Source organism: Phycodurus eques, chromosome 3, assembly GCF_024500275.1.
Source record: "Phycodurus eques isolate BA_2022a chromosome 3, UOR_Pequ_1.1, whole genome shotgun sequence".
Classification (NCBI taxonomy): Eukaryota; Metazoa; Chordata; class Actinopteri; order Syngnathiformes; family Syngnathidae; genus Phycodurus; species Phycodurus eques.
Window position 1 is genome coordinate 26,672,971 of NC_084527.1, and position 25,476 is coordinate 26,698,446.

The window sequence follows — 25,476 nt, forward strand, 5'->3', positions numbered from 1 at the left end:
GGAGTCATGTTTTGGTTTGACTCCTTCAGTGATGCTGATGATGTCAAGTGGATTCCTTAGCACAAAATAAATGCAACGGAATGTCATAGATCAGCAAATATGCTGCATTGTGCTATGGAATTATTATTTTTTTAAATACACAAGAGAAGAAACCACGTGTGCAATAGCTTTTATCTTTTTATTTTCAGACAAGGCAAAGTACATTTTAGCATCAAGAGTACGTTTCTTTCTATTGACAAATATACAACACAAAGCACTCCACTGCCTAATAATAATAGAACATATATCAATTAATAGAAGAACCACACAATGAAATGTCCTTGAAGGCGAGCGAACAATATGTTGCGCCACTGTAATACATTTTAATAAAAGGTCCTGCTTGGCAGAATTGTCATTATGGTCCAAAATGGCTTCCTGGGTGGCACACAAATCCGATCTTCCTATTGAATCTAGTTAAACTAGCATTTATGTTTTTACTATGCCTCTATGTGCTATGAGGAATAAATATAATATATATATATATATATATATAAATTGTCACTGGTCAAATGTGTTTTCGAACATAAGCAGATGACGGGTACTCTGCCTCCCTCTAGTGGCCGCCTCGAACAAAGAGGGCTTGAGAAAAACCACACGAACACAAACGCTGTAACAACAACAAAATAATCCTGATGAAAGGACACAACAGCAGTCTGTGTAGCTTCCATTCTATTTTTGGCTGGGTTAATTGAAATGACATGAATACCATACTAGCTTTGCAGCGCTGAAAGGTTATTTTAAAGGCGTGTCGAATAACACCAATCATTATTTTTGAGTTATTTGCCAGAACGCTTTATGACTGGTCAAGTCTCAGAAAGAAAGCAGATATAAAAATAATTTAACTTTAAATGGACGTGAATGTATCCTTACGTTATAACAAATTACATTTCTGTTGCATTTTCTCCACTTACAAACTACAAATATAATTGGAGTGGCACATCTAAAACTGTGGGAAAATACTTAAAAATGCAAAATAAGACTCAATCTAACCAGTCAACATAACACTTGTGCTGCTGTTAATAAACCTTCCTTTCAGCCACTGGTTGTTTAAAAAAAACTCAGTATCTGCTCTGGAATTCTGATCTCAGCACGAGTTCAAGCAGACGATGGCAGTGATGAAAGGATCCAAATGTTCCCTTTGAGCATTGTAAGGAGCATCACAATTACCACTGACAGCCAATATAACAATGTAAAAAACATTGACACGTCCTGATCAAAACGTCAGCACAACAAAAGCTTAATGTCCAACAAAAACAAGCTGTTCGTGTTCATGCGGTTATTATAGAAAGTGTCAGTGACCCCACGCCTGACGCTGAATTTACTTTTAGAGGTCCTCCTCAAACTAAAGATGGGAATCACATAGCAGCACCTGGTCCTGCCGATTCATTCAGACTTTTTTTTTTTTTTTTTTTTATAAACGTGACAGAACATAACGCATGATGTGGTTAAGGTCGTGAAATGATGAATGGCATTGAAAAGACCGTTAAATATACTTACAGTCGATGTAACAGTTATGATCAACTATTGTTTAAATAAAAGAAACTCCCAGATATAGCTGAACGTAGCTCATATATATATATAAAAAAAACTGTATAAATAAGAATCACAACCAAAAACCTCAAAAGGGAGGAGGTAAAAATACAGTAAGTGACACGATTGAGAGCAGTGCATTAAAAAGAAAAGATGCACAATAAAATGTCAACACACAATTCAGGTATTCAGATAATATTGTGAATAGGATTAAAAAAAACAATGGGAATAGATTGAAAGGTTTGGATGGAAAGGTGTACAGTACTTGAACCTAGAAGAAACGCTTGTGTAACGTGATTCACATATAGTATGGATGCACACAACTCATAGCCACATTCAAAAAAAGAATGAAACAAGTGTGCCTATTTCTTCAGTTGATTTTCCTTTTTTTGCTCACTGAAAAGCATTTTGAGTCTCCCACAGAGCCTCCATGTGCCTCCCTCCACCACAAGCCGATACTGGCTGTGGACAGCTCTAGGCTGCCGCTTCCTCCAGCGCGGGGAGCAAGCCCTTCTCCGTTAGGTGAGCCTTTAGAGAATTGAAGATGTAGAGCTGCTGGTCTGCGCGAAGGGCCAGGAGCTGTTGGATAACCTTGCTGGGGTTGGGGCCCCTGAGGGGAACAGAAATCATGCCAATCATGCACGAGCCCTATGTGAAAGGACGTGCCAAACTCAGGCCAAAGCAATACAAGTATTACTTCTGACTACACATCTTGGTGCCAAGGAACTATGTTGACGTGTGTTGAGGAGTTCCGTTTAGACAAAGGTAGGACTTTGGCGCCATCTTGTGGTATGCATAAGGCAAACAGAAACCTTTTTTGTGAGGGGGCGAACCAATGATCACAGATTTCACTCAGTCCCGATCCCCTGCAGCTAAGACTTTGTCAAGGCTTGTCACGACCATAGTTTGAAACAAATATTTTATAGTGTTTACCTGATGAAACTAGCAATGTAGACATTTACAAATGTGGCCATGAGGTACTGGCAGTCGAATCGGTCCATTATGCCACCGTGCCCTGGAATAGTGTTGGCAAAATCCTGGAAAATAAGACATTTATTGTGCTTTTCCTTGGCAAGCTAGTGTACAGAATTCGCATGTTCAATTTACTATAAATGTCAGCAGAATACATGAACGTATTGCGAGCCAAGCCCAAGGCCAGGCCGTGCTAACTTAGTAGAGTACCTTTATCTTAAAGGCCCTCTTAAAGCCGCTGGCAAAGAAACCACCAAAGGGTCCGACGATGGACGCAAATGTGGACAGAGCGATGCTGTGGATCTGGAACGGGTAGAGACGAACTGTGGTCTGCAGACACAAGTGCTACACGATTAGATGGAAACAGTCAGCGACGCTACAACTTCAGAGACAATTAGTTTCGTGAAAGAAGCTCCAACATCAAATCTATTTCCCTCATTAGAATTTATAATAATGACATCCGCTGGAAAATCCCCTCAAGCCCCTAAAAATCCACCAACAATTTTTGTCACGTTTTTAATAAACGAAAATTGCACTGTACAGTATAAAAACTACACCTCAGACCCACTGTCTAAATCACCAATCGCTATTCACATTGACAGTAACAAACGACTAGCAAATCACAATCGAATTAACTTACTCCGTGTACTATTTTGAAATAAAGACGTCATTGTCCAACAAATGAAAAATCCAATTTCATTATTTGAAAACTATCGTCGCAGACTTTGTCACAACACAAGAAAAGACAGCTGACAATATTTGACTGGCGCATTTTAGCAACTGCTCAGTAAAATGTGGTTGCAAAAACACTGTTTTTTTTTTGTTTGTTTGTTTTGTTTTGGGGTGTTTTTTTAGTGGGGGGGGGGTTAAAAATATTTAAAATACTGGCTGAGAACATCTGCTTCTATAAGCCAGATAGTTAGCTTAGCTGCTCGTTAGCGGTAGCTGGCAAGCTCTTGTCGATCATCTGCCACGATGTGTTGAAAGAATGATGCATAACTTTATCCAATTTATCCGCCATGGTCACAATCTGCCACAAACATCTGCGGAGCTCCTCAGGCACAGCTGACGGACGCCTCGTTCCGCAGAAATTGCCGTCTCCGGGGAGAGTACGGCTCCGTGATCCATGGGATGGGCTACAGTAATGAACTGGATGTGCATACGCAGTAAGTCCAAATGGTGGTGGAGGTAAACAAAGAAAGTAATGCAGCTTTGCCGCATTGCAGCTCTTATCAGAATAAAATATGGACGGTGTTATTCTTTGATTCAAAAGTCAAAATTATGATTCAGGATTTGTTTTTTCGAGTGGACTGGCAAGTGAATCCGAATCACCACTCAGTTGTTCGTAGCGCTAATAAACCATAAGACACTGTAAAAAACTTGTTTTATCAAGTTTCATTACTGTACGCTTTGTCGTGTTATATGTTGGTGTGTTGGATGTGTGCCTTTAAAGTTTAAAGGTTCTCATTTTCTATTTGGGTGTTTCGGTGTTTGCCCTGTTCAGTTAACAGCTGAAAGTGCATCGGCGACTGGGGCTCGCCTTGCCTGACGGCATTACAGCACCTTTTAATTGTGCCTTTTTTTTTTTTTTTTTTTTTTTTTCCCCCCAACTCCACTTGGGCAGCAGCGTATCTGAAGATAGCTCAGAAGTCAAATTTTGGCTCGCAACGCAAAGCAATAAAACATTGAAGACTTGTAACTCGAAAAACTCTAAGTCGGGACACTAATAAATAAAAGGTACCACTTAATTTGTACAGAACACAAAGATGATTATGTTTGTGGCAAAACTTGCTCCTCAAAGTCTGAGGGTTTGGTGTTTGAGACTCTCCCCAAGACAACCATCTTTATTTTGGTATTTCAAATGTTGTGGACTTACCCATCCAGTGATAGACTCCAGGATGCTGGGAAGGGTGTAGTCCTGAAGCTGGAAAAGTTCAGGCGGCTCGCAGTCCACCTGGAAACTGTTGGAATCGTTGTTGAACTCTACCGGACATACAAAGTAGCGGTAGCCTGCCATCACGTAGGAGAGCTGTGAGGAAAATCAAGGCTTCAAATGACTTCCCAATCAATCAACTGATCTGATGACAGACAAATGTCCTGACCTTTGACAATGAGGTGGCTGGACTTATCATAATAACAAAAAGCTATAAATAGTGAAGCCAGGTTCCCGCCATGCTATAAAAGTTTTTTTTTAACAGCAGCCACTCTCACACAATTTCATTTGTGGCATCCTCAGCGACGATAGCTTAGAACAAAAAGGATCATTGACAGTCAGCCGAGAGTGTTAAGCTTCAAATTCTGGCCATGTTGCACCGCTGACATTACGACAGAAGCCTGCAAATTCCCGGGTTGACTTTAAACTAAATGTCCCACATCGATAACTTACACACAGGACAGCAAGTCGTGAAAATGACAGCTTAGATTGCTAGTGCAAATGGGCGAGTGAGGATGACGGCAGCTATTACGAAAACACCGTGACATCACAACAATGCACACAGTGTCACCCACGAATGAATTTAACAAAGAAAAGGAAAATAATGGAGGACATCCAGCAGTTGGTGCTCTTTCATCTTCTAGCTGGTTACAATTATAATTTTGTATTCAATAACACGAAGACAAGCTTTATGAAAAATGCACACTGCGTGCTATTCCAACTCCTTTTCTGTTGTTGCATTACGACAATTGTCTCTCAACCAATAAACAGGTTGCAGTGTCCCTAAACTCCACCTAAGGTACCATACCACTCCTGCTGGTATCCCAACTCAAAAGTGCCCAAAAATGTATGATATGGATCAGATATTTTTCAGATATATTTTTCAGATCAGATATTTTTCAGATATATTTCTCAATAGGAATTAATGATAATAATGGATGCCAAGTGTCAGGTTTCAAACAGAGACACAGAGTTAAGACAATTATTTCCAGTTGTCTACAAAGGCTAAAAAAAAAATACAAAAATATAAAATCACCATGATGCCAAACAAAATGGTAGCGAAGAATCCACCGATGAATCCCTCCCACGTCTTCTTTGGCGACAGCTGTAGAGGATACAGTAAAAGTGTATAGAATAGCTTATGAATACATATGTAACATTGCTTGTTTCGCATAAAACACGAAAGAAGAGATTTGCAAAGTGCGCTCAGTCGACCAACCTTAATGAGGGGGGTGCGGCCGAAGAAGAACCCAAACATGTAGGCCATAATATCATTACAGATCACACAGGAAATCGGCACGATAAACCTATTGACAAAGGAATGATGAGAATAAAACTTATGTTTCAAATTTGTTCCGAGTCAACCTTTTCTCGTTATCTCTAACGCTAGCGTGTCAGACTGATTCTAAAGCTACAATTCAAAACATCTTCAAGGCGTTACATTTTCTGCTAGTTCAACTCAACTTGTACGGTGCAGTGGAGGAGGACTGTATACATACCAAATCATTCCTTCAAACAGGTTATGAATGATGAGGTGAGACTGAGTCACCACAATCAGCAAAGTCACATGAGTCCACCCAAACTGATGGAAAAAGAAAAATGAAGAGGTTTGCGACATACTCATTACTTTGCATAAATGCACTCCAACCAGGTCTAACTACTGATACAAACAGAATGTGTACACCAATGTTCGTTTTTATTTTGTATTTATATTGTCCCAGAATAATGTTGGCTATATATTATGTAAAATGACATTTAAAATAGTGCACTTTAAAACACTGTACAGTGGAACCTTGATAAAAAGGACCCCGATATAATGGATATCGGATAAAATGGCCCGTCAGGACTGAACAATGCGTCCAAAAATAGTTTCCATTTGTCACTTAAGCTGCCATTAATAAAGTGTGTTAGTTCCTGAACTGGCCACTGATGTTTACTGGCGCTGTGGCGCAAATCAGGCACAGAATGGGACCGACTCATTTCTCAATCACAGATACATTGTACAATATGACTACATCCAATTCCAAAAGAAGTGTCTCTCGTGCCAACATAGGGCGTCCATGTTGAATGTGGGGAATTGACCTAACGGCCATGTCATAATGGTTATATCCATTGTCTATTGAGCGCAGCACAGAAAGAGAGGGGCATTTCTGCGGTGTTAACTCTGAGTAATACAAAACACAAATCTCTGGAGTCTGCAACATGCTATTTTTGGTACAGTAAAATGTTTTTGTCGAGCCGTTTGCCTTTGGCAACGGATTTGAAACTACGAACCATATTAATTTCTTGCAGCTCATGAAAGCGACTCGCTGATGAGTACTGTACATCAACGTCTCCACGACAAAGCACCTCGGTTAAGTTTGGTTCAAATGTAAAACTTTCAAACATTTTCAAGCTTTTTTTATATTTACAATAACTTTGTACTTTACTAGGCATTTTAGGCCATGAAACAAAACCTACAAAACAATATTGTACTGTACAGTGATATGGGTGCAAATGGCCTAAAAAATAAAGTGCTTCAATGTAACGGACAATCGCCTATTTCAGACAACCCGCTGCCCCTATTGGTCCGTTCTATTTCGGTTATTTTTGCATCCAACTGTAATGCTCGCCAAAATGTTGTACATACATGATGATTTGAGCAACACCAGACATGCAAACACCAAAGGTATGAAAAAGGTGACCACAAAAAAAAAAAAAAAAAAAAAAAAAAAAAAAAAAAAAAACATTGTAGGGAGGGTCTGGGGGGGGGGGGGGGGGGGATCTCCGCAGAGAATTTTTTTGATTTTAAACATAAATTAAGCAATCTGGAAGACTCTGAAGAGTACAATAAGGCAAAATAAACACATTTTCTTCACGCAGAAAAACATTTGTTGATGTACAAATTTATTATTTAAATTAATTTGCCTCATTTCTTTGCTTTTTTTTGTTTTGGCCTCCAAACTAGAGCCAGGCCCTTCCCCGCCTGCACCCGATGCCTGCTTCAAGCTGTGCCACATGAAAAGCATCCTCCTCTTTAAAGCACTCTAATTCTTGAAGAGAATTGACTAAAATCGTTGTCTGTTTCACTTCATTATTCACTATTACCAACTTCAAAGGCTAATCCCAAATGCATCCTCCAGGAAAACATTAAGTACATTATTTTTCTGTTTTTATTGCCCATTTCTGAAGTTAGTTCATTCTATGTTGTAACATAATCCCTAACATCGCTACGTCAATTAATACATTTAACATTAACATCCGTAAACAAATTGGATAATTGTAGGCGCGTTTCCTAATTAATACAAGCTATACTAGCGGATACACTCTTGTCGCCGATGTTACGTGTGCTTCGCGGTTCCGCTGGGACCGCAACCAGGGCCACGACCCGCAGCACCTCAACACGTAAATACAAAAGATCAGTGCAACAAATACGACACTGGCTTATGTTCAAGCAACAAAAATGTTGCTTGAACGTAAGAGTAGCAATAGAGGATGTCCGCTCCAGAGGTGGGTAGAGTAGCCAAATATTGTACTCAAGTAAGAGTACTGTTACTCGACAATAATGTGAATCAAGTAAAAGTAAAAAGGAGTCCTCCAAAAAAATTACTTAAGAGTAAAAACTGCACAGTGAAATAATTATTACACAAATACTGAGTTAATAACAAACAATAAGCGCGTCAGAGCGTCAGCCTCACAGTTCTGAGGACCGGGCTTCAATCCCCCGTCCCGCCTGTGTGGAGTTTGCATGTTCTCCCCGTGCCTGCGTGGGTTTTTTCTGGGTACTCCGGTTTCCTCCCACATCCCAAAAACATGCATGGTCGGTTAATTGAAGACTCTAAATTGCCCGCAGGTGTGAATGTGAGTGCGAATGGTTGTTTGTTTGTATGGGCCCTGCGATTGGATGGCAACCAGTTCTAGGGTGTACCCCACCTCCTGGCTCCAGCACGCCCGCGACCCTTGTGAGGAGAAGCGGCTCAGAAAATGGATGGATGAGTGGCTCAATGTAAACACGAGGCGCACGCCGTTGCCTTCATGGTAACGACGACGATGTGGAAGTTGAAGTCGTAGTCTCACGCACGAAATAGTTGATGAATAAGCAGTAATTGATAAATAAAATTAGCGAGCGACATTTAGATCATTGTACCGGAGTACAAGTACCGTTACTTTTTTCTGGTCTCATCAACTCATGTGACGTATCCAAAGCAGGTCCCGAGCACACAGGCGGAACCTCAGACCAATGCACTCGCATATGACTCCGCCGCGGAGTAATATTCAGAAATTACATGTGTGTGTGGATGGTGGATGTGTGGAATGGATCTAGCTGCCAGCGTTCAAGGAGTACAAAACAGCCTATGACATCAGCGACGGCAACACCCCCAGGAAAAACTCATCAGATGTATACAATTCACGTAAATGGTCTGTTTTGAGTTCAAAACAGCGAATTTCGCCGAAAGGCGACTGATTTGCATGTATGCAAGACATGAAAAACGCTGTTAATTCAAAACTGATATGAACTAAAAGTAGGAAATGATGTTGCTTGGGGCAATGTTTATTTGACTTGGGGTTTGTTTGTTTTTCCTAAAAACCTTCAGTCAACCATAAATTTACAGTAGACCAGTTTCTCAACATCTTGACTAAGAATGTCTAATTCTGTCTAAACAAACCAAGGACAGACAAGAGCAAGAAATGATCAGTCTGATTCCGACAGCAAATTAAAAACACTCATAAATAAATAAAAATAATATATAAAAAAAACACACACGAGGACACCACTTAAAATAAATTGCCAGAGAGGAGGAGCTAGAAGCTCCACATCAACAACCTAAAGAAATGCTGGAAATGACTGAATGGCTGTTGAGTACATGCATGGTGTCTGGTTTGTTTTCAATTGAGATGACAGGCTGTCCATGATTTCTGGGACAACCACTTCCCCACGCCTACAGAAACCGATTCCCTCTTGCAGCCCTCATTAATAACCCAGCATCCCTAAGGGTGAAGGGCTAAGAAGAAGCCGGATGCTACTTACCATGTAAAACTGAAGGCGGTAGTGCTTCTTCACCAAACTCAGCACAAACATGCAGAAACCTAAAGTGCAAACATGGTCATCAATGCAATGCCCATTAGAGGCAGATTAATTAAGTCAGAATACAGGTCATCTTTAGACAAATTGACTAATTTGAGTTTGACCTTAGCTAAAATCCAATGGTGATATGCAGCAGTGTCCCAAGGTTGCTCCATTCTATTCATAGTTTAAGGACTGAAGAGAAGGTGTCCTTGTAGAGCAGCATTATATTGGAAATACAAATCACTTGTCTCTTATCAGCTCTTATTAAAAATTTACCAGCTTCTATGGTTCTTTTTTTTCCCTGAGCCTGAAAGCCTCCATGGATGAAGAGAAAAGGCTTTCCAGTTGATCTAATACAAGGGTCTATTTTGGACATTCTTTCAAATGGGAATCCATGCGTGGCACCCTCAGAGTACACCCTTGACAACTCAAAGCCACTTTCTGATAACAGTACAGTATTTTATGAGAATAAATTATAGCATGGTAAATTACAGTAAGAAAACTATACACACGACTGCGAACCCATTCGAAACTGGGCAGCCCCACAATACTATAGTAACAGGTCGGTACGCTTGAGAAATCTTGGTGGTTGCACTCCACTAACGCGACATTGAAATGGATTAGATGGATCGCCAATAAGTATTGGAGATGAAGATGTGTGTCAAGTGTTGTACCTGTGAGGTAGAGGGCAAAGGAGATAAAGCGATGGTATTTGCTGAGGATGCGAAGAGGTTCTTCCCTTTGCACCAGTGTGAAGAAGTAATCTGTGACGGTCTCACCGTAGAAGAAGTAATTGACGCAGAGCAGGAAGTACCTGTCGGAAAGAGCAGTGATACACTAATCGCACAAGCTTTATGACAGCAGCGTGTTTTCAGTATGCCGAGAGAAAGAAACTGCAAAGCATCATGCCCAATGGGAAGACACTGAATTCTGAGCAGAGATTCAGGAAGGAAAGTTTTAGTCATTAGAAATCCTTCACCAGTTAGCTGCAGACTAACTAATCTGCAAGTAAGGAGTTTCCATTTTTCATGGCACGACAGGGGATGGTGTTATGATATCTACTAGCAGACTAAGAACTAACATCACAAGGAGTACAGATCTGAACTCCTATAGTACAGTATGTCATTGCAAGGTTTTCCCACATATACCATATACCATTTGTGGAGGGGCGTAGATTTTGGCTTTTGCTGCGCGGAAATTGTGGCGCGATGTGCTCCTTTTGTGTGTCCTTCGCATGCGAAACTTGAAAATACAGTCCCTCAAACGACTGAAGTATCAAAAGGATCAATATTGAATTTCGGGAATCGATATTCTGGTATTTTGGGAATCGATATTCTGGTATGCCCTCCTTGAGCCATCACCTTGTCGTGGTGGAGGTGTTTGTGTGTCCCAATGATCCTAGGAGCTAAGTTGTCTGGGGCTTTATCCCCCTGGCAGGGTCACCCATGACAAACAGGTCCTAGGTGAGGGACCAGACAAAGCACGGCTCAAAGACCCCTAATGATGACGACAAACATTGGACTTTGTTTTCCCTTGCCCGGACGCGGGTCACCGGGGCCCCCCACTGGAGCCAGGCCTGGTGGCGGGGCTCGAAGGCGAGCGCCTGGTGGCCTGCACCCATGGGGCCCGGCCAGGCACAGGGTAACGTGGGTCCCCCTTCCCATGGGCTCACCACCTGTGGGAGGGGCCATAGGGGTCAGGTGCAGTGTGAGCTGGGCGGTGGCCGATGGCGGCGATCCGATCCCCGGCTACAGAAGCTGGCTCTAGGGACGTGGAATGTCACCTCTCTGGCAGGGAAGGAGCCCGAGCTGGTGTGTGAGGTCGAGAAGTTCCGACTAGATACTAGTCGGACTCGCCTCCACACACAGCTTGGGCTCTGGTACCAGTCCTCTCAAGAGGGGTTGGAGTCTCTTCCACTCTGGAGTTGCCCTACGGTGAGAGGCGCCGAGCAGGTGTGGGTATACTTATTGCCCCCCGGCTCGGCACCTGTACGTTGGGGTTCACCCCGGTGGACGAGAGGGTAGCCTCCCTCCGCCTACGGGTGGGGGGACGGGTCCTGACTGTTGTTTGTGCCTATGCACCAAACAGCAGTTCAGAGTACCCACCCTTTTTGGAGTCCTTGGAGGGGGTGCTGGAGAGCGCTCCCGCTGGGGACTCCATTGTTCTGTTGGGGGACTTCAATGCTCACGTGGGCAATGACAGTGAGACCTGGAAGGGCGTGATTGGGAGGAACGGCCCCCCCGATCAGAACCCGAGCGGTGTTCTGTTATTGGACTTCTGTGCTCGTCATGGATTGTCCATAACGAACACCATGTTCAAGCATAAGGGTGTCCACACGTGCACTTGGCACCAGGACACCCTAGGTCGCAGTTCGATGATCGACTTTGTGGTCGTGTCATCGGACTTGCGGCCACGTCTTGGACACTCGGGTGAAGAGAGGGGTGGAGCTGTCAACTGATCACCACCTGGTGGTGAGTTGGCTCCGATGGTGGGGGAAGATGCCGGTCCGACGTGGCAGGCCCAAACGTATTGTGAGGGTCTGCTGGGGACGTCTGGCAGAATCCCCCTGTCAGAAGGAGTTTCAACGCCCACCTCCGACAGCTCATGTTCGATTCCCACGCCTCCATTGCTGAGGCGGCCGACCGGAGCTGTGGCCGTAAGGTGGTCGGTGCCTGTCGTGGCGGCAATCCCTGAACCCGTTGGTGGACACCAACGGTGAGGGATGCCGTCAAGCTGAAGAAGGAGTCCTATTGGGCCTTTTTGGCCTGTGGGACTTCTGAGGCAGCTGATGGGTACCGGCTGGCCAAGCGGAATGCAGCTCTGGTGGTCGCAGAAGCAAAAAGTCGGGTATGGGAGGAGTTCGGTGAGGCCATGGAGAAAGACTTCCGGACGGCTTCGAGGAAATTCTGGTCCACCATCCGACGTCTCAGGAGAGGAAAGCAGTGCACCACCAACACTGTGTATAGTGGGGATGGGGCGCTGCTGACCTCGACTTGGGACGTTGTGAGTCGGTGGGGAGAATACTTCGAAGACCTCCTCAATTCCACCGACACGCCTTCCCGAGAGGAAGCAGAGTGTGGGTTCTCTGAGGCGGGCTCTCCTATCTCTGGGTTTGAGGTCACCGAGGTAGTTAAAAAGCTCCTCGGTGGCAGGGCCCCGGGGGTGGATGAAATTCGCCCGGAGTTCCTAAATGCTCTGGATGTTGTGGGGCTGTCCTGGTTGGCACGCCTCTGCAACATCGCGTGGACATCGGGGACAGTGCCTCTAGATTGGCAGACTGGGAGGGGGACCGGAGGGTGTGTTCCAAATACAGGGGGATCACACTGCTCAGCCTCCCTGGTAAGGTCTATTCAGGGGTGCTGGAGAGGAGGGTCCTGTCGGGAAGTCGAATCTCAGATTCAGGAGGAGCAGTGTGGTTTTCGTCCTGGCCGTGGAACAGTGGACCAGCTCTACACCCTCGGCAGGGTCCTCGAGGGTGCATGGGAGTTCGCCCAAACAGTCTACATGTGTTTTGTGGACTTGGAGAAGGCGTTCGACCGTGTCCCTCTGGGAGTCCTGTGTAGGGTGCTTCAGGAGTATGGGGTACCGAACCCCCTGATACGGGCTGTTCGGTCCCTGTACGACCGGAGTCAGAGTTTGGTCCGCATATCCGGCAATAAGTCGGACTCATTCCCGGTGTGGGTTGGACTCCGCCAAGGCTGCCCTTTGTCGCCGATTCTGTTCATAACTTTTATGGACAGAATTTCTAGGCGCACCCAAGGCGTAGAGGGGGTCCGGTTTGGTGGCCTCAGTATTGCATCTCTGCTTTTTGCTGATGATGTGGTTCTGTTGGCTTCATCAAGCCGTGAGCTCCAACTCTCACTGGAGCAGTTCGCAGCCGAGTGTGAAGCGGGCCGGGATGAGAATCAGCACCTCCAAATCTGACCATGGTCCTCAGTCGCAAAAGGGTGGCATGCCCTCTCCAGGTCGGGGATGAGATCCTGCCCCAAGTGGAGGAGTTCAAGTATCTTGGGGTCTTGTTCACGAGTGAGGGAAGAATGGAACGGTAGATCGGCAGACGGATCGGTGCAGCGTCTGCAGTGATGCGGACTTTGTATCGGTCCGTTGTGGTAAAGAAGGAGCTAAGCCGAAAGGCGAAGCTCTCAATTTACCGGTCGATCTTCGTTCCTACCCTCACCTATGGTCATGAGCTGTGGGTCGTGACTGAAAGAACAAGATCCCGGATACAAGCGGCCGAAATGGGTTTCCTCCGCAGGGTGTCCGGGTTCTCCCTTAGAGATAGGGTGAGAAGCTCGATCATCCGGGGGGATCTAAGAGTAGAGCCGCTGCTCCTACGCATTGAGAGGAGCCAGATGAGGTGGCTGGGGCATCTGATTCGGATGCCTCCCGGACGTCTCCCTGGTGAGGTGTTCCGGGCACGTCCCACCGGGAGGAGACCCAGGACACGACCCAGGACACGCTGGAGAGACTACGTCCTTCGGCTGGCCTGGGAACGCCTCGGGATCCCTCCGGAAGAGCTGGATGAAGTGGCTGGGGAGAGGGAAGTCTGGGCGTCCCTGCTAAAGCTACTGCCCCCGCGACCCGACCCGGATAACCGGTAGAAAATGGATGGATATTCTGGTATCAGAGCAATTGACATTGGAGACAGTATCGAGCCTTCACTACGGCAGTGACGCTGCTCCAGCTGGCATAAAGGTGTCTCGTCACAGCATACTCAGTGATGTTTTTGTTTGCATTTGTGTGTATTTTTGCTTGGAAATGCCACCATGTTGTGCAAAGCCTACATACAGTCTTCAGAACCTTTTGAGTTTGGGTGACACAGCGAAGATTATAACGGATAGCGAACCAAAGCTGCAGCGCAGAGCACGCCGGGTCCCCCCCACATATAACCCAACTTCGTTGACTCCTTTGTCCACAATTGTACAGTTTAAAAGTTATGTAAATTATCTTTTTGAAAAGAATAAGGGTATATATGCAACTGTGAGGTCTCATGTCCACTATTAATATAAGACAGCGTCAGCCCCGCGTCCCACTTCATACTGCCACGGGACTCATACTGTAAACCCACAAGTTAATTTGAAAAAGTTCCAAAATAAGTATTTACTTAATTTAAGTACAGCATTTTTTTAAATTAAAAACAAAATACATTAATAAATTTTAAAAAAAAAACAATACATGAATACATACAAACACATGCATGCCTTTTGTATGCTTTGCTTTTATCTGGACATGTATCCATTATGTCTTTTGAAATGATATAAAAGAAACGGAGTCACTGATGGTGTAGTGGTCCACCCGCCTGACCTTGGTGCAGGCAGCGTGGGTTCAGTTCCCACTCAGTGACGGTGTGAATGTGAGTGTGAATGGTTCTCCGTGTCTATATGTGCCCTGCGACTGACTGGAGACCAGTTCAGGGTGTAGTCCGCCTTTCGCCCGAAGTCAGCTGGGATAGGCTCCAGCGCCGCGCAACCCTAACCAGGATAAGTGGTGTTGAAAATGGATGGATGGATAAAAGAAAGGACCTGTTAAGTCAGCCACTGCTTGGTGCAGACAAGCTTCATATTCACACTAAAATATTTTGCAGATATGACTCGAGTCACTGTCAATCTTTATTATATACAAAGCTACGGTATGGCAATTACGGAAGATTACACATCATGCATGGTCCAGTGCTACCAATGGAAACGTTTGTGTCGAGCCCTGTATGTGTTTTTGATTTTATATTATTAATTCCTTTGCAATTATGTATTATTTATTTATTTAGGCATTTGTATTTTTATTTAAATATGTAAATTTATTATAAGATCATTGGAAAGTGTCCGTTTAAGTTCAACAACACCATCCGCCCGATACCCACCATCACAAATAGATTTCCGGTCCTGTGGGTAGTAACACTGCATCTGTCCTTTACTTGTTGATTCACTTAAAATCTACAACTACTCTCAATATTTAAAACAGTTCAGACAACAAACCTCCGCAAATCTGCAACAAAATAGACAAAATATGAAACAATATGATAAGAAAAAAAGGTTTCATATACAACTCTAATTCCAATGAAGTTGGGACGTTGCGTTAAACATAAATAAAAACAGAATACAATGATTTGCAAATCATGTTCAACCTGCATTTAATTGAATACACTACAAAGACAAGATATTTAATGTTCAATATTTATTTTATTTTGTTTATTGTTTTTAGCAAATAATCATTAACTTAGAATTTTATGGCTGCAACACATTCCAAAAAAGCTGGGACAGGGTCATGTTTACATGTTACATCACCTTTTCTTTTAACAACATTCAATAAACGTTTGGGAACAGAGGACTTGCTTGATGTACAGCTTCAGCTGTTCAACAGTCCGGGGTCGCCATTGTCGTATTTTACGCTTCATAATGAGCCACACATTTTCAATGGGAGACAGGTCTGGACTGCAGGCAGGCCAGTCTAGTACCTGCACTCTTTTACTACGAAGCCACGCTGTTGTAACACGTGCAGAATGTGGTTTGGCATTGTCTTGCTGAAATAAGAAGGGGCGTCATATGTTTCTCCAAAACCTGTATGTAATGGTGCCTGTATGTAATGATGCCTTCACAGATGTTAAGTTACCCATGCCATTGGCACTAACACAGCCCCATACTATCACAGATGCCGGCTTTCGAACTTTGCGTCCATAACAGTCTGGATGGTTCTTTTCCTTTTTGGCCCGGAGGACACGACGTCCACAATTTCCAAAAACAATTTGAAATGTGGACTCGTCGGACCACAGAACACATTGCCACTTTGTATCAGTCCATCTTAGATGAGCTCGGGCCCAGAGAAGCCGGCGGCGTTTCTGGGTTTTGTTGATAAATGGCTTTTGCTTTGCATAGTAGATTTTCATGTTGCACTTACGGATGTAGCGCCGAACTGTATTTACTGACATTGGTTTTCTGAAGTGTTCCTGAGCCCATGTGGTGATGTCCTTTACACATTGATGTCTGTTTTTGATGCAGTGCCGCCTGAGGGATCGAAGGTCACGAGCATTCAATGTTGGCTTTCGGCCTTGCCACTTACATGCAGTGATTTCTCCAGATTCTCTGAACCTTTGGATGATATTATGGACCGTAGATGATGAAATCCCTAAATTCCTTGCAACTGTACGTTGAGGAGCATTGTCCTTAAACTGTTCGACTATTTTCTCACACACTTGTTCACAAAGAGGTGAACCTCGCCCCATCTTTGCGTGTGAATGCCTGCGCAATTCAGGGAAGCTCCTTTTATACCCAATCATGGCACCCACCTGTTCCCAATTACCCTGTTCACCTGTGGGATGTTTCAAACAGGTGTTTGATGAGCATTCCTCAACTTTGTCAGTCTTTTTTGCCACCTGTCCCAGCTTGTTTGGAACGTGTTGCAGTCATAAAATTCTAAGTTAATGATTATTTGCTATAAATAATCAAATTTATCAATTTGCACATTAAATATCTTGTCTTTGTAGTTTATCCAATTAAATATCGATTGAACATGATTTGCAAATCATAGTATTCTGTTTTTATTTATGTTTAACACAATGTCCCAACTTCATTGGAATTGGGGTCGTACATGATGCAAAACATGTGATTTTGTTCTGTATGTGTAAGATCTCACCAACTCAGTGTCCTGAACCATGGCAGATGATACGAGTGGTAAACGCTGTAACCAATGGTGATGATTTCTTGGAAGCATTTTATCTGAACACACAGGACCTATACAAGGAAACAGCCAATTACAAGGGAGGGACATGGTGACCTATATTAATGAAGCATTAGAGATTATTTGATTTGAAATACAAAATCACATAAACATTAAATCGGAATTGGGCACTGAACCTACAGTGTAAATAAATCCAGCCATAGTCAACTGTAAATACAAACTCCAATTCAAATGAATTTGGGAAATTGTGTAAAGCCTAAATAAAAACAGATTACAGTGATTTATGTGAATCCTTTTCAACCTCTACATTCAATGAAATTGCATTGTCCCCTTTCAAATAAACTGATTAATAATAATAATAATTGAATACACTTTGACGACGAGATATTAAAATGTTCAGAATGATGAACTTAAGCTTTTTTGAAAATATTCTCTCATTTTGAATTCATATTAGTTGAAAAGGAATAGCAAATCATTTATTCAGTTTTTATTGACATTTTACACAATGTCCACTGAATTTGTGGTTTGTATGATAAAGAGTGCAGACCTCTGCCAAGGCTGAACTGTTTGCATTGGTGTAAAAATAATCAGAATCAGAATCATCATTATTTGCCAAGTATGTCCAAAAACCACACAAGGAATTTGTCTCCGGTAGTTGGAGCCGCTCTAGTACGACAACAGTCAGTCAATTGACAGAGAACACTTTTGAGACATAAAGACATTGACAAAAAACAGTCACTGAGCAGTAAAAGGTTGCTAGTTATCTGGTAATGCCGGTACATTTATTTATTTTTTTTGGACAATTGTGCAAAAAGATGTAGAGTCCTTTAGCACTTAGAGCGGTTTGAAAGACAAATATTGCAATAGGCCGGTGAAATGACCATTGTGCAAAGGGCGCAGAGACTTCAAGCGAGTAGTGCGATAATCTGGGACATTGTTGATTGTGCAAATGTTGGAGATACTCCTCAATCAGTGTGCAAATGGAGCAGATACTCCTCTGACATGAGTGGCCAGTATTGGTCAACAACAGATATGCAAATAGTGCAGCGTAGCGAGACTACTACAGTGAATGCATGAGTAATGTATAATTGGCCCCACAGAAATGTGACAACAAACTCAAGTCAAAAAATTGCCAGCATGTTGTAATGGAATTGTAGGTTAAGTGTTTAAGAAGTTGATGGCAAGAGGGAAGAAGCTGTTGGAATGTCTGCTACTGTGGTACTGCATGCGGAAGTCTGGAGTGGAGTATGTTAGAATAATACAGAACATGTACGAGGGCAGCAGAACAGTGGTGAGGTGTGCTGTAGGTGTGACAGAGGAATTTAAGGTGGAGGCGGGACTGCATCAGGGAATCAGCCCTGAGCCCCTTCCTGTTTGCAGTGGTGATGGATACAGGCTGACAGATGAGGTTAGACTGGAATCCCCGTGGACCGTGATGTTTGCAGATTACATTGTGATCGGCAGTGAAAGCAGGGAGCAGGTGGAGGAACAGTTAGAAAGATGGAGGCATCCACTGGAAAGCAGAGGAATGAAGATTAGCTAAAGTAAGACAGAATATATGTGCATGGATGAGAGGGGTGGTGGGGGAAGAGTAAGGCTACAGGAAGAAGAGATAGCAAGGGTGGAGGATAAATACTTGGGGTCAACCGTCCAGAGCAATGGTGAGTGTGGTCAGGAAGTGAAGAAACGGGTCCAAGCAGGTTGGAACGGCTGGAGGAAGGTGTCAGAAGAGTCTCTGCGAGGATGAAGGGCAAAGTTTATAAAACAGTGGTGAGGCCAGCCATGATGTACGGATTAGAGACAGTGGCACTGAAGAGACAACAGGAAGCAGAGCTGGAGGTGGCGGAAATGAAGATGTTGAGGTTCGCTCTCGGAGTGACCAGGTTGGATAAAATTAAAAATGAGCTCATCAGAGGGACAGCCAAGGTTCGACGTTTTGGAGACAAAGTTAGAGAGAGCAGACTTCGATGGTTTGGACACATCCAGAGGAGAAATAGTGAGTATATTGGTGGAAGGATGATGAGGATGGAGCTGCCAGGCGAGAGAGCTAGAGGAAGACCAAAGAGAAGGTTGATGATGTCGTGAGGGAAGACATGAGGGTAGTTGGTGTTCGAGAGGAGGATGCAGTGATCGAGAGGAGGATTCCTTACATGGAAAAGGATGACGCACTCTGGCGACCCCTAAAGGGACAAGCCGAAAGGAAAAGAAGAAGAATTAACCTACCATGCATGTTTTTGGGATGTGGGACGAAACCGGAGTACCCTGACAAAAACCCATTCAGGCGGGGCTGGGATTCCTAACCAAAATTCTAAATTCTAAAAATGTCTCATTTGTTTTTGTGTAATACTGTTATCCGCATCTGTATACGGTTTCCTTATGTGATGCAGAAAAGTTTATTAAAACAACAAAGACAATGGTGGCCAAAGGCTTTTGCACGACACTATATAGCTTTCATGATGATGTTACCATGCCACTTGCTGCCAGCCGTACTTACAATCATCATAAGAACCATGGGGCCAAGGTAGATGATGAGGAAGAAGAAGGAAATCATAGCAAGTGTAAGGATCCCTCGAACCCACCAGTTCTTCCATCTGAAGGAGATGAAAACATTAACATTTTGAAATAAGAACAGATAAGGTGAAAATCTTCCCAACGTAGATCAGGCTTGCAGCATAGTTTCAGTCAACAAAGGTGCAGGGTTGTGTTTTTCTCAACGAATGTCCAGGACAGCCACAAATCTTTTTATTGCAACGACTAGTCAGTTATTGCAATGACTAGTCTTTGGATAACTAGTCAGTTATCCAAATACATCACAGAGTACAGAAAACACATTTCTTCATTTCAGGGATTCCATCTCAGAATAAAACAGGGATTCCATCTCAGAATAAAACAGATAATTTATAATTTACCACCAAGTTACTGGATTAGAGCTACATCAGCGGAAAGAAGGGTACTGCTGCAGCAACAGGCACATATTTATATGTTTTCATGCCCAGTTTTGAACAAAAATTAAATGCACCTTGAGGAGAGTCCGGACAGGGCTTTATTTAAAACCTCTGGTGTGTCATCAGGTGGCACTGGCACCTCGGGGATCCCTGAGTCCATTTTGGGGGTGCTGTCTGACCCGCCATCTTTTTCCGACCTTAGCTCACTGTCTGAACCCTAAAATGAAAACACACACAGAAGCAATTAAATTGTGACATACATGCCTGATCTACCTCAAAATTCGTATTATTGTTTTACTAAGTTGTGAGTTGAATGGCAAATGCAAGGTAGCTGAATTGCCACAATAATGAAGCATAAAACTCATCCAGTTTAAGAGAGTTGAACTTCTCTTTTAAGACCGTATCAATCCGTTCCGTTAAGACCGTATCAATCCGTTCCAACTTCAGCTCAGAGAACCGACAGCAGAATTCTCCATGCTGGTCGTCCAAGTTATCAGAGTTGTCCTCTTTCACCCTTTCGTGGATATTTTGTAGTAGCCCGATGTTTTTTCCAGTCAGATTTGGCGATCCATCTGTGGTAATGTTGGCGAGCGTACTCCAAGGTAGCTGGTGCCTCTTGATGACCTACGACACGCTGTCATACAAACCCTCTCCATGCGTTTTTCCCTTCATGGATTCCATAGTCATCTCAAAATTGTCATTAATCCCTCTGATAAAAATTAAAAGATGAGCGGTATCCTCCTTTATGTTATTACTTTCGTCCAGTGCCAAGGAATACAATGTAAATGACTCCGTTTTGTTTTGTTTAGCATGTTAGCTAAGTCTTCATCAATTAGCTCAACACGGCGAGTCACTGTCCTGCGTGATAAGATAATGTTTTCAGATTTGTTCTTGCTCTCAGGACTTGCTGTCTCTGACATGCATCATTTCAGAAACTCCGCTTGGGATAGAGGCTTGCTGGTCTTCGTTAGTTTCAATGCCAGCAAAAAATACGTTTTGTGACTGAATCTTGGATGGCAGTTTGTCGGATAAAGGTGTTTTGCTGAGCCTGCAAGCTGGATTTTAACCACTGAGCCGTAGCCATCGGTTCCTGCATTGATTGGTTGTTAGCATAATTAGCATGCTTGGTAGAAAAGTGATGGCGGATGTTGTATTCCTTTAAAACCGCAATGGTTTCTTGGCAAATAAGACAAAGCCTTTGATTCAATGAAAAAGTATTTAGAAGTCCATTTTCTATTAAACACTCAGCACTCACTGTCGACTTTTCTTTTCTTTGACGCACTCATGGTTGAAGATGGGTTCAGAGCAGTAGCAGAGTAAAAACAGAACAGTCAGTCAAGTCAATGTATCACTGTCTCTACAGCGCCACCTGGTGGAACCACTGTGCAAGCACAAGGACAAGGTCAAATGAATGTAGTCATGATTTTGATATGATTTGATTCTACACCAAACTTTGGTGGGCCAGATTGAAATGTAAAAATGGGGCGGATGTGGCCCGAGGGCCGTAGTTTGCACACCTATGCTCGAGCGTCTGTAGGTCTAGGTAGCTAGTGAATCACTAAGGATTAATGTTGTCTGTGCCATTAGAGTACTGTGTATATTTTCTTTTCCCTTTGGAAAAGAAAATGGAACTAGTATTTCTTGGAACTGCATCAATGATCTACAGCAAGCAGCTCACTAGAGGAATGCCTTCTAAACTCACTGATAATTGTGCTTCAGTTGAACAATCATGCGAGAAACACAGTAACAGAAAAAAGTAACTGTTCACACTGTGACCGACCCCTCTACTGCCGGTGACCAAATTAGGAGTTGCCTCATCACAACAGAGCAGATGGTCCACGGAAAGTATGCTGTGCAACTGGCAACAAAAAAGGCAGGACTCAGCTAGCTCATGTCACGATGCAAAGAACACCCATTTCAAATATTGTTTTACAAGAAATCCTGCTAGAATAATACATTCTCAGTTTGAAAATTCATAGAATTTCCTTTACACCATTATAATACATCCTCTTAATATGGAGAAAGACATGCATGTAACCGTTCTACAGCTGGTGGTTCCCATGGATACAATATCCTTGTTTCAGAATGCTTGAGTTAAAAATAGCCCACTGTCTCACATAAACACACCTCCATCCTCCCAAGTACTTATTCCTGTTAGCAGTGAACTTGGCACTGCTCTGTTTTTAGGATGTCAAATTTATTCCCCAAGATTTAAAAAAAGAGGCACCTTCTTTTGACTGATGCCATATGATATGATAAGATGATAAGAGTATATATCAACATACTGTAGACCCTTCACAAATAAAACAAATGGGAAATGAGGCTTGTGATTTAGTTTTCAAATGAGAGTTCATAAGCCAAAAATATGTCAACTGTTCTGAAATGAAAATACGACACATAATAATAAAATAAGACAATCCATAAAATACAAAGATTAGCTTACTGTCAGTTAGATATTTTATTGAAATTCAAACTAATTCCCATGAAACTGTGAACAACGATTCCGATGAGAATAAGATACTTATAATACTTAACAGGACACTGTCATAGTATTCATATATTCATTATCTCTAAATTCCCTTAAAAATGTAGCAGCATAGTTTCAACATCAGTAATGGCATTTGTTTTGACTTACGCCGCACTAAATATGAGCAATGTCACACTAGTGTCTATTGAAATATCATCAGCTCACATATTTGAAATATGCAAAGACTAGAAATTGTCTATTCAACAAAGATGTCACAAAGGTGAGGTGTCCAAGAAAGAAATGAGTGGCATCACAGCATTTATCAACCCGAAAATATCATGTAAATACTGTATGCCCCCCTATGGGATGTGAGTAGCATCACTAATGACATCAGAGCAATCTGATTGGACTGGAAGCCTCAGAGTTGAATGTCCAAAAGTCATATATTTCAGAATTTCATCAAAATACCAGGGGAAAATGTATTTGCACAAAAATCTACCGATACCAGCGCCAATACTGTACATCTCTACTCAAACTCGTAAAAATGTTCGTATACTACAACGCCAATACCACTTTAGCAGCTGACTTATACTACTCTGCCCTCCCTGAGTGTGCCGTGTACAGTTTGGCAGAGAGCAAACAGTTTTTGCGCTCGCTTCAACCTGCATATTGACACTCCCAGATGAAGTGTACTGTAAAACTAACAAAACAAAAATGGAGACTCACTCATTGAATATTTAACAAAACACCTAGCTTTGTCATACAAAAGTCTGCTGGCCTAAAGCTAATACGTAATGTGAAACACCATAGACGAGAATTTGAAATTTGCAAAGATGTTGCGGTATAAACTTTGAAAGATTGAATATTCAAACACAAACAGCACAACAACGTAAAGATCAATATTCACATGCATATACTATTTCTACTCTGTGAAAAACTTTATAATACTGCAGCTTAGCCGCAATTGTTATTTTGTGTTTTTTCATCAAATACACATGAGTACACTACACTGCACCCATTATTTCTGTCATGTTGTAATGTTGATTTGACCTGACTGATTAGAATACATGACCTGACATGAGAATATTTTTGAAGATACTCAGTATAGAGTACACAAATGTATACAGTAAATGAACAAGTCATTTAAATAGACAAATTGCTCCATCTTGTGTTCGGATTGGTGAGCGTTTATCATTTTTTTAAACTCGCTGATAGGTGATCGGCCCCAAAACTCCTGATCGTGTAAAGCCTATACGATAGTCTCTAGAGTTAAAAGTTAATTGCTCTTAAAAAGGATGTTAATTGAATTATTATGCTTGAATATCATTATATCAGTGGCACGAAAAAACAATGATACTATCGTTTCTCGTAATAGTTTCTGGGAAAATGTATTGTCCTACAAATGTGCTATCCAGACAGGCCTATTGCTACGACTCCAGAGGTGCTAACCTATATAAATTCACTTCCAGAAAGATTATCTAAATATCCATATTTTTAAAATGATGTCGTTACTACGGGGACACTCATTGCAGTATACCATGTAATAGGATAACAATAATTCTGTATACTGTCTAATTGCACAACATAATCATTACTCTATAACTGTAATCATTAATAAAGGCCTCACTATTTGTCATTATAAAGTATTTATTGCATCAACCTTGTAATGGCGGATGGAGTTGCAGCAAAATGTCTTCTCTAGCATGCCATTTTTGCATTTCTTTTTTCCACTTTTGCTCCTTAAACGACGCAATATTTCCCAAACACCACACACACTGCGTGGCGGCCTCAGCGGTATAGAAAAGATGGATGGCTAGATGGGTGGGATGGGACCTAACTGTTTGTAGACAAGACATTAAAAACTCAATTTACCATAATATGTCCCCAAGAATGTTAAAATGTTGTCTCTGAAACAAATTATTTCAAATAGAATTATTTCTATTACCATTATTTCCGATGTGGAAAATGTCATGCAGCTCTCCAGAATTTACCATGTTTGACGTCGTAAGTTCAAATGTATTTTCATAATTTTGATTGTTGTTGTTTTTTTTTAGGACTAATATTTCAGAACTGGCAAGTGTTTGGCCCATGGGGGAAAAAATAAACAGCAAAACAAATATTTGACATTCCAGCGAAAGTAAACATGTGTGAACGAATGGTAATTTGTTTTTGGATAGTTTTGTAACTCACCGTGAGTTCCTGTTGCATTTGACACTTTTGCAAAGGCTTTTATCTGAATCACGGTGCCCGCATCCATCACTGCACCACGCCCCCTCCAGCCCCTAACCCCAATTTGACAACAACAAAACATATTTCCTTCCTGTGTACATGAACAATAGTTGCATTACGACGCTGTGCGTCCGCAGCCGCCAAACTAAGGTTGCCAGGCAAATCCTATCGGCCCCCATTCTCAAGCGGCGCACAGTGGACGTAAAATTCAAAACGCACTCAAGAAATGATCATTTCTACCTTTACAAATAGGCATGTGCTTAACTGGCGAACAGTGAGTGACACGTGTAGAATAGACCGTGCATAGTTTTACCGTGCGCTCCAATTTTCGCATGACTTTCTGTACTAACGCGAGCCCAGTGCTAATTGAATTAGGTCTATCGGAAAGCTAGCTGGCTAACTAGCGTTAGCATCACATTGCTGAAACGGCAGAGCGGGTCCAAGCTAACGTTACCTTGTCTTCGGACGGCTGGTGTTGTAACGTCGCCTCGGTGTCCGCAGCTCCACGGTGCCTTAGCTCTGTCATCTTCGCTAGCCACGGCCGAAAGACAACAGCGAAGGTCCTGCGGTTCCGCGACACTACGATAGCCTCTGCCTGCAATTCTACACGGTTTTAGTTTACATTCAAACCCCGCCGAGTTAA

The 25,476-nt window shown here is 42.7% G+C and overlaps 1 protein-coding gene across 1 annotated transcript; it reads right to left on the reverse strand.

Annotated features, from left to right (window-relative positions):
* Positions 1 to 164: 164 nt before the first annotated feature.
* cds2 (CDP-diacylglycerol synthase (phosphatidate cytidylyltransferase) 2) lies at positions 165 to 25,476 on the reverse strand. Its single transcript, XM_061672928.1, has 13 exons — positions 25,288 to 25,476; positions 20,212 to 20,354; positions 19,687 to 19,783; positions 17,148 to 17,245; positions 10,196 to 10,335; positions 9,483 to 9,541; positions 5,974 to 6,056; positions 5,694 to 5,781; positions 5,511 to 5,579; positions 4,418 to 4,570; positions 2,752 to 2,871; positions 2,503 to 2,606; positions 165 to 2,179 (listed from the first exon to the last, which is right to left on the reverse strand). Exons 1-13 carry the CDS (start codon positions 25,357 to 25,359, stop codon positions 2,044 to 2,046), a joined length of 1,362 nt encoding a protein of 453 aa, XP_061528912.1. The 5' UTR covers positions 25,360 to 25,476; the 3' UTR covers positions 165 to 2,043.